This window comes from Pantherophis guttatus, chromosome 1, assembly GCF_059756535.1.
Source record: "Pantherophis guttatus breed Tessera chromosome 1, ASM5975653v1, whole genome shotgun sequence".
In the NCBI taxonomy this organism is placed as follows: Eukaryota; Metazoa; Chordata; class Lepidosauria; order Squamata; family Colubridae; genus Pantherophis; species Pantherophis guttatus.
Genome location: NC_142063.1, coordinates 222,336,834 through 222,346,314, shown reverse-complemented (window position 1 = coordinate 222,346,314; position 9,481 = coordinate 222,336,834). Strand labels below are relative to the sequence as shown.

The 9,481-nt window shown below is 40.7% G+C and overlaps 1 protein-coding gene and 1 long non-coding RNA gene across 9 annotated transcripts in view; one reads left to right on the top strand and one right to left on the bottom strand.

The window, feature by feature from the left end:
- The window catches only part of LOC117676921 (1-acyl-sn-glycerol-3-phosphate acyltransferase epsilon-like), a 23,397-nt gene extending 20,310 nt beyond the window's left edge, over nucleotides 1-3,087 (bottom strand). For 3 of the 8 annotated variants that reach the window (XR_004594565.3, XR_015731339.1, XR_015731338.1), the window contains exon 1: nucleotides 864-1,003. Coding sequence is in view for 2 of the 8 variants with exons in the window: in XM_034436750.3 (XP_034292641.1) it covers nucleotides 864-1,082 (219 nt within the window). In the remaining 6 variants the exon portion in view is untranslated. Of the gene's footprint in view, nucleotides 1-537 lie in introns of all 8 variants that reach the window. The other 5 variants (XM_034436750.3, XM_087882449.1, XR_015731340.1 and 2 more) reach the window with 4 other exon arrangements.
- On the top strand, nucleotides 925-9,481 carry LOC148116785 (uncharacterized). Its single transcript, XR_015731342.1, has 2 exons — nucleotides 925-1,052; nucleotides 2,984-9,481. It is a non-coding gene; the product is annotated as an uncharacterized LOC148116785 (long non-coding RNA).

Here is a 9,481-nt window from a genome sequence, read left to right as displayed (position 1 = left end):
ATGGGTGGTTTTTAAATTTGATATATAAATAAAAATAAAAAATAATAATAAAGTGGGATGCCTGATCAGCCTCTGCAAATAGAACTGTACAGGTAGTCCTTGACTTACAACAGTACATTTAGTGACTGTTCAAAGTTATAATGGCACTGAAAAAAGTAACTTATAACCGTTTTTCACAGTTACCACCTTTGTAGCATATCCATGATCACATGATCAAAATTCAGGTGCTTGGTTTATACTTATGACCGCTGGTCACGTGATCCCCTTTTGCAACCTGTTGACAAGCAAACTCAATGGAAGCCAGATTCACTTAACAGACATGTTACTAACTTAACAATTGCGGCGATTCACTTAACAACTGTAGGAAGAAAGGTCGTAAAATGGGGCAAAACTCACTTGACAAATGTCTCGTTTAACAACAGAAATGTTGGACTCAATTGTGGTCGTAAGGCGAGGACTACCTGTATTTAGACAAGGCTATATCTCTCTAAGAATTCACAGTTAATTTATTCCAAATGAGTATGGATAAAATACAACCTGTGAAATGCAATACTTCACTATCCTTGGTGTAGGAGAGGACCCTGACAAGTGAGGCCAACTTCCTCTTGTCAGTATTTGCAATGCTGGTCGAGTCTGAACTGAGCACACAGGTGGACTCTGCCTCTTCTCGACTGCCGCTCAACCAGCCCCAACAAAGCGTCCTCTGCTCGGGCTGGGAAGCCTGCAGAGGCATCTCTCTCTCTCTCCCGGCCCCTTTCCGGCCTCTCTGGCTGGGACGTGACGGGGCAGGGCGGGCTTGGAGAGCCGAGCGGGAGAACGGAGTCCCCCAACCTCAGCACAGCCCGCGAGCCGCCCTCCCTCACCTGCACGCCGGTGTAGTTCTCGAAGAAGAAGAGCACCATGCTCTGGTAGATGGTGTAGAGCCGGTCGTCCACCTGGTGGTAGAAGCGGGCGGGCAGCAGGGCCGAGAACAGCCGCCAGGCCCCCCAGGCCAGGATGTAGGTGGGCGCGGTGCCCAGCATGACGGCGGCGGGCAGCACGTAGCGCATGGAGTAAGTGTGCAGCAGCACCGACAGCAGCATCTTCTCTCCTCCGCCCCGGGCGCGATTCGGCTTCTGCTCCCCTCGCCCGTCGCCGCTGCGCTCAAGCGCCTCCGCTCCCTCTCACGACCGTGGGCTCCGGCTACCGCCGGGAGAGGAACAGGAGGAAAAGGGCACGGCCCTCCGCAGCCGAAGTGGAAGCAGCATGGGCGGGCACGGGGTGGGTAGGGAGGCGACTCCTCAGGCAAACGTCGCCGCCGTCGCCCCCCTTGGCTGAGGCTCTCACCTTTTCTCCCGCCCGGCTCGGCTACAAAACCAGCTCCGCTTCGGTCGTCGATAGCCGCAGAGGAGACTTCAGGGGTCGGCCGGCCTAGAAGCCGCTTTCTCCGCCCTTGTCTTTACTCATCTCCCGCGGGGAGGGTTTGTTGTTGTGGAAAGGCGCGAATAGTTGGCGGGGCCGGGACAGAGCGGCGGCGGCTGGCTGGGTGGCGGCACTGGTCCTCGATCTCCGACAGGCGGGAGGCTGAGCGCCAAGTCCGGAGTTAGGCGTCTCGGAGGTCCCTGTCGTGGCTCACGGAGTAGCCACTAAAGTTAGGTCAAAGGAAAGAGTAAAGTGGACTTTTAGAGTAGAGTAAAGCAGAAGGAGGGACTGCATTGGTAAAAGAGGCTGAAGAACAAGAGTTAGAGGGGTTTCACCATTTTTGGGTTTTGGTCGGTTTCAAATTTTTTTACTACCGGTTCTGTGGGCGTGACGTAGTGGGCGTGGCAGGGGAAGGATACTGTAAAATCTCCATTCCCATCCCACTCCAAGGGAAGGTTACTGCAAAATCCCCATTTCCTCCCGATCAGCTGGGACTTGGGAGGCAGAGAATAGATGGGGGTGAGGCCAGTCAGAATTTTTACTACCTGAACTTCTCAAAATTTCTGCTACCGGTTCTCCAGAACTGGTCAGAACCTGCTGAAACCCACCTCTGGGTTTCACTATGATATACAGACTGTCCTCAACTTCTTCGTTTAGTGGCTGTTCCAAGTTACAAATTTGCAGAAAAGAGTGACTTAACAATTGTTTCTCGCACTTATGACGGTCATAGCACCCCCACGGTCATATGATTAAAATTTAGGCACTTGGCAGCTGGCATATATTTAGGACAGCTGCTGCATCCCAGAGTTAAGTGATTATCATTTGCAACCTTCCCAGCCAGCTTAGGACAAGCAGTCAATGGGGAAAGTCAAATTCACTTAATGACTGCATGGTTCGTTTAACAACTGCAGTGATTCACTTAACAACCATGGCAAAACCATAATAAAATTGGGCATGACTCACTTAACAACCAACTTGCTTAGCAATGGAAATTCCTAGCCCTGGCATTCTGAGTTAACAATGGTTCAAATGCAGCAAAAGGAAAGAGTAAGAGAGCCATTGGCATTGAGGGGAAAAAAAAATAAAACTAGGCTAGATGAGCTAATATTTGGGGGATTAGTATCTTTCAATCTAATCTGTGTTACAAGGTTATGAGGCTAATGCCGAGAAAATGTCAACTACATTGCTTATGGTCCTTCATGGAAAGGAAAGACAGGATATAAAAATGTGATGAATAATAAACTATCCATGGAAGAAAAATCTCAGGAAATGCCAGTTACATTTTTCCCTTGAACATTTTGGCTTCGATGCTGCTGAAAGCCACTTGTATAAATTGTTCAAGCTGTGATAGTCCCCACAGTGATCCCATCTGCTATAAGAAAGAGTGGGGCATCTATACAAGCTCAAATTTCCAGAACCAAGTGGACCATGAGTGACACAACAGCTATATATTTGAAAGTATATTGATTTCATTTTTAAGATGTAATGTAGCTTTAATTGCTTTACTGCAACTGTCTTATGTAAATTCTCATCCTCCAAAAAAATGTAGAATCTGAAACTGAAATTCTAATTAATCTGATAGGCCTAAACTGCCATGAAGCAAACATGTAAACAGGATGGACAAAAACTGGAAAAGCTCCCTCAGAAAAAAGTAGTTAAGAGGGAATCAAATCTTTAAAGAAAGAAAAAAATCTCACCTGAATCAGATAAAAGAAGCTGGGCCTGAACACATGAGAAGCCCCCACCCAAGTCTCACAAACCAGAACAAAGTAAGAACTTTGGGGATAAAAGAGATCCTGAAGCCCACCACCTCTAAGTTGTATTTCTACAGTAAGTGTGGATGAGTGTGTGTACGTATGTGAAAGAGCAAATAAATACACATTGTAACCAATAAAGTTTGCTTTTATCTTAAATTCGCTGGGTCTCCTTTTATTCTGAAAAACTGTGCCTCAATGTTTGGTTGAAAGTGATTGAAAGTGACACTCAAATCACTTTCAACCCAACCGAACACTGAGGCATAAACAGTTCTTTAGAATACAAGGAGACCATCAGCTGAACCTGGGAACAGACGTAACATTAGATTTGGGGAAACGGAATTATTTTGTAGCTATAAAGCAATTAAAGTTAAATCTCCATATAACGATTCTCTACTAATATAGTGAATAAAATGGTGCCTTCCCACTTGCCTCTCTGTAAAAATCTCAGTTGCTTTGACCTTTGGAGGGACAAAATATGAAATGGAGAATCTGTTCAGAATATTGTATCTCTCTGCAGTTTAGATTATAATTGTGAAACTCTACATCAGCTGAAACCATATTATATTTTATATCTTTTACTGCCAATACATGGAAAGCAAAAGAACCAAGGAACAGGGATATGATACAATGATTTGTATCCAACAAGCACCATCCCATTCATATAATTTTAGTTGCAACTTAATCTTTTTGGTTAATTACCACGTTTGCTTAATAACTACCATTATAATTTTGAACAGTCACTAAATGTACTGTTGTAAGTCAAGGACTACCTGTACAGTTCTATTTGCAGAGGAACTGATCAGGCATCCCACTTTATTATTTTTTTTTATTTTTATTTATATATCAAATTTAAAAACCACCCATTTCCATCTCATGATGTAAACTGGTAATAAAGGTAAGGTCCACTGATCCGGACATCATCAGAAGTGATCTGCGCTAGGTTCCATTGCTGTAACCACACTTCCAACAGCAGGCAGATGTCCCGGGAAACATTTTAGCTAATCTCGCCGGGGGTAGATGCCACCGGTAGATCATTTTATATATGTTTTCTTTATATGAGGAGGCCATGGTTAATTTCATATTTTTCAACCAAATCTGTTCCCATTGCTGGAAGTCAAGGGGATATCCAAAATTTTGCCCCCATGCTATCATACAATCCTTCACTACATCCTGTCCTATCTGCAGAGACAATAAATATGCATAACATTTAGATAACATCCCTTTCCCTCCTTCTAATAAGATCTTATCCAATTCTTGTCTTTTACTGTAGATTCCTTCACTATGTAAATCTTTTTTATACCTGGAGTACACTTGCGAATAAGACCACCAGTCTATCTTATATCCTTGAAGAGTTAATAATTCTCGTGACTTTGGATTACCCTGAACATCCAAGAAACCTTCATACGTCAAGGTTTTCTCCCCTTTATACAATGTCGGGTAAGCCTGAGCTTCCTGCGCCGAAATCCAACATGGAACTTTTGTATATACTCTTCTTCTAACCTTTTCCCAAGTGTACCCAAGCGTCCTACGTAAATAGTGATCATCAAAGTGTCTAGGACGGCCGGATGCTCCCGGCCATAGAAAATAGTGCCAGCCATGTTGAAGACCGGCTCCCTCAAATGTCAAAAGTCGTCTCTTTTGTAGGACCATCCATTCCTTCACCCAAATCAAGTTCGCTGCTTGGTGATAGAGCTCCCAATTTGGGAGTCCAAATCCTCCTCTATTTTTGGGTTCTTGTAACATTTTAAGTCTAATCCGCGGCCTCTTTCCCTGCCAGATAAATTTAGATATACTCCTATCCAAATTTGTAAAAAACTCTTTATTCAACCTTACCGGAGCTGTTTGGAATAGAAATAACCATTTGGGTAACACGCACATATTAATGGTTGCCACCCTTCCCAAAATTGATAGCTGGAGATTTTTCCATCTTTCTAAGTCTCTGAGCATCTGGCTGTAAAGAGGAAGATAGTTATCCTCCTTTATGGAGGAACATCTGGCGGTCAACCATATACCCAGGTACTTAATTTTATTTGTTATTCTTAAACCCATTAACTGCTCCAGCTGTTGCCTTTGCATCTGAGTCATATTTTTCACTAGGATTTTAGTTTTTTCTTCATTCATCTTTAACCCCGCTACCTTCCCATACTCTCTAATCAAGCATAATAATTTCAGGCCCGAGTCCAGTGGTTGATCCAAGATAAATACAAGATCGTCTGCATAAGCCTGAACTTTAACTTCCTCCTGCCTAATCTTCATTCCTCTTACTTCTGTGTTTCCTCTCACTTCTCTAAGCAGGGGCTCTAAAGTTAATACAAATAGCAATGGGGAAAGGGGACATCCCTGTCTTGTACCTCTACGAATTTGAATTCTCTCCGTCTCCTCTCCATCTATGAGAACTCTTGCAGTCTGCTCCCGGTAGATAGCTCGAATTGCCCGAATAAAATTCCCACCAAACTCCATATATTCCAATTGAGAAATCATAAATTCCCAACTGATTCTGTCAAATGCCTTTTGGGCGTCAACAAAAATTAGGGCTAATTGTTTATCCGGGCGATTTTCGAAAAATTCTAATGTATTCATGATAATTCTAAGATTATCTCGTAGATATCTATTAGGAAGGAAGCCGTTTTGGTCTGAGTGAATGAATTGGTTAAGGAAGCAGCTAAGCCTAGCTGCAAGAACCCCCGCAAATATCTTATAATCGGAGTTTAGTAATGATATTGGCCTATAGTTCTTAATAAGAGATAGATCAGTTCCTTCTTTTGGGATAATAGAAATATAAGCCTCAGTCCAAGATACTGGAACCAGTCCAAGATACTGGAACCTGAGCCTCTTTCATAACCGCATTGAATAAATCCGTCATGTGTCTTCCTATCACGTCAAACACTATTTTGTATAATTCAACTGGAAGGCCATCTCTACCCGGGGTTTTGCCATTCGCCTGTGCTTTCATAACTGTTTCTACTTCCTCCATCGTAAATTCTGCATTAAGAATTTCCTTCATCGGTTAAATATTGGAAAAAAATACGGCAATGGATTTTGGAAATTACACAGATTAATTTGGAATTAAGACCTGAGATTTTCCTATTGGGGGCAAAACCTTTGAATGTTAAGTCATATATGGTTCTTGTTGATTCACATTATCACTGCAGCAAGATTAGCGTATGCGCAGGAGTGGAAAAATCAATACTTACCAATAGATTTGAAAATAATATATAAAATTAATGAGTGTGCGGAATCAGATAGACTAACTAGATTGATCAATGGTAAAAAAGATTCAGAATTTTATAACAGTTGGAAAGTATGGTACGATTGGGTCCAGAAAAGGTGGGATAGAATAGACATATGATGATGTATATATATGATGGCAAATATGTATGTATAAAGGAATGATTTTATACTTATGGACAATGTAATCATATTATACCATGGTGGCAGGATTGTATATTTTATTTGTGTATTAGTGTATAGAATATATTAATAAAAATTATATATTAAAAAAAAAAAAAGAAGTGATCTGCGCTTATGCAGAAGCTTCTGCACATGCTCAGAAGAGTGCGCATGCGGGCACGATGCAAACTGGTAATAAAGGTAAGTAGAACCCACCCCTGGCCGCAATGTCTCCCATTCTCTGCAGGATATAAATTCACTATTTCTGACTGGAAGCAACTCCTCATAAAATTTGATTTGATTTTGAAGGAACAGAGGTCACGGACAATTGGAAAGGAGGACAAAAGGAGAAATAGAGGATACGCTAACTGTTTAACTTTATCGGCATCTGGGACAAAATTGCAGCAAAAAATAGCTTAAAAGTCTACTTAGATCTCTATGTATACATAATTTTCCCTCATGAAATAAACCTTTGGAAGTCAAGGATGAAGCATTTTGGATAATAAGTTACTCTAGCTAAAGCAGCCTTGCTCATGTGCTAGAGGTTTCCAATTAGGTCTGCAATTCCCAGAATTCTTCAGCCAATATGGCAAAAGTGCTGCCCTGGGAATTACTGGGAACTGTAGTCCCAACCCACCTGAAGCACATGAGACCAAGGAAAGCTTCCTTAATAAATTTGGGGGGGGGATAAAAGAAATATATTAAGTTAGGGATAAATATTCTATTGTTATTTCGGTGATGCAACAGAAATTTATTTCTTGCTTAATTCCAATCACTTCCCCAGGAGGATTATAATTTGTATATTGTGAAGAGCTATTTTTAGTATTTCAATTAGTTTTCTGCTTGTAAACGACCTCAAAAAGATTTCCATTTTTTTTTCTATCTATGAAATTCATAGAGTAAGAATTTAGACAGTGAAATTATATTCCAAATAACCAAAGTGATTGCGTTAGAATGTAAATATGTGCAGTGACTTTGAATGTGTGACTGAATGCCCTAAATCTCGTCCAATGGATTCTGTATGAATTGAACCATACATTTTTGTTACTCGCCTAACATAGATTTTAGTAATATTGCTCTCATGTAACTCCCAAGAGTATTATATGAAAGGAAGTGGAGAATGTTCTTTCTAAAAGCATGAAGTGGGAAAATTTCAACTACTATTTATAGCAACATTTAGGCTGTGGAAATCCCAGACATTATTTGCCTATTTATAGTGATCTTTTTTCAGTTGAAAACAAGTTGCCACAGACATACTGCACTTTTATCAGTCATTTAAAATTGATAACCTTTATGCTTGAAGAATAGTAAACTCTATGGAAAGAAAGAATAACATTTTGTAATATACATCATTTCATACAAATAAGTGTCAATGTTGCACATGTAAAAAGACCCAATTTCAGAAGTAGGAAGTCTGCTGATTCCGGACGCGGGGAAGGGCACTATGGATATGCTAGCCATGTATCATCTCATTTGGGGGATATTCATTTATATACAGTATGTGATTCCAGGGAGTCCTGCTAGTGGTGGAATTATGGGAACAGCGTGAACTTTTATCAAGTGACTTTTAAACTACAGCCATCATGTGGGAGCCTTTTGAGTGTTTCAATACGTCCCCAGCTGCTGCAATTTTTCATTTCATGGCAGTTCCCTTGAGCAACTCTCTCTTTTAGAATTCAAGCTATAGACAGGTAAGAAAACAAGGATAGTTGCCTGGGTCATTTCAGTATTTCAGCAGAAGAGAACTGTAATTTCTGAATGGATTATACTCCCAGAAGAGAACAGAGTGAAACTCACCTGAAGTTTGTCTGGGCTAGTGGTGAGAAACCAGGAGACTGAGAATTCTAGTTAAGTAAGTAAGTAAGTAAGTAAGTAAAGTAAGTAAGTAAGTAAGTAAGTAAGTAAGTAAGTAAGTAAGTAAGTAAGTAAGTAAGTAAGTAAGTAAATAAATAAATAAAGTAGAAAGTTGACCTTGCCCAGGCATTACTGTATTTATAGTAGAATTTACTTTATTTATTTATTAAATTTATATGCCACCCCTCTCTGGAGACTCACACTTCATGGTGTGGCTGTGAGCATAAAATGGGATAGAAATAATACTATTTTGAGCTTAGAAGAAGGGTAAATAAGCAAATAGTAAACTGGTGCAAACAGATGGAGTTAGTACATGATTGGCCGTACTGTCCTATCTCTCATTCCAAGCATTAATCAGTGTCCATGGGTAGTCATTTGTTTTTGAATTGTGATGTTGGAAAAGACTCTTGAGAATCCCTTGGACTGCCAGGAGAACAAATAAATTAATCCTAGAGGGAATCACCCCTGGCTGTTTTTTGGAAGGACAGATACTTGAAGCTGAATCTCAAGTACTTTGGCCACCAAATGAGAAGAGAGGACTCATTGGAAAAGACACTTATGTTGGGAAAGACTGAAGATAAAAGGAGAAGGGGATGACAGAGGATGAGATAGTGTCATTGACACAATGAACATGGATTTGGACAAACTCTGGGAGACAGTGGACAGTGGAGCTTTGCATCCTATGGTCCATGGGGTCACAAAGAGTTGGACACAACTTAGAGACTGAACAACAGTCATTATGATGCTTTAACAGGAAACTATTATTGGTCAGAAATGTACCATCTGGGCACATTGTCCCCTAAATCCTGAGAGTACTTTCCAAGTTCCCAGCCTCTATGAGAGAAAAGAGAAATGATTAAATGGAATCATCATATAAAATGCATTTAATGTTGTTTTAATTACAAGTTTTCATCCTGGCCCCTCCAGCTTTTTTGGCAAGACTCTACATTATTTTTTTGGAATGCATCCAAAGGCCAAATACAACCTCTGGCATCAAAAATGTTTTATACCCATAATATAAATAATTGTATGAATAGTACAACTGTGGTTACTTTAAAAATAATATTGCTTGAAAATAA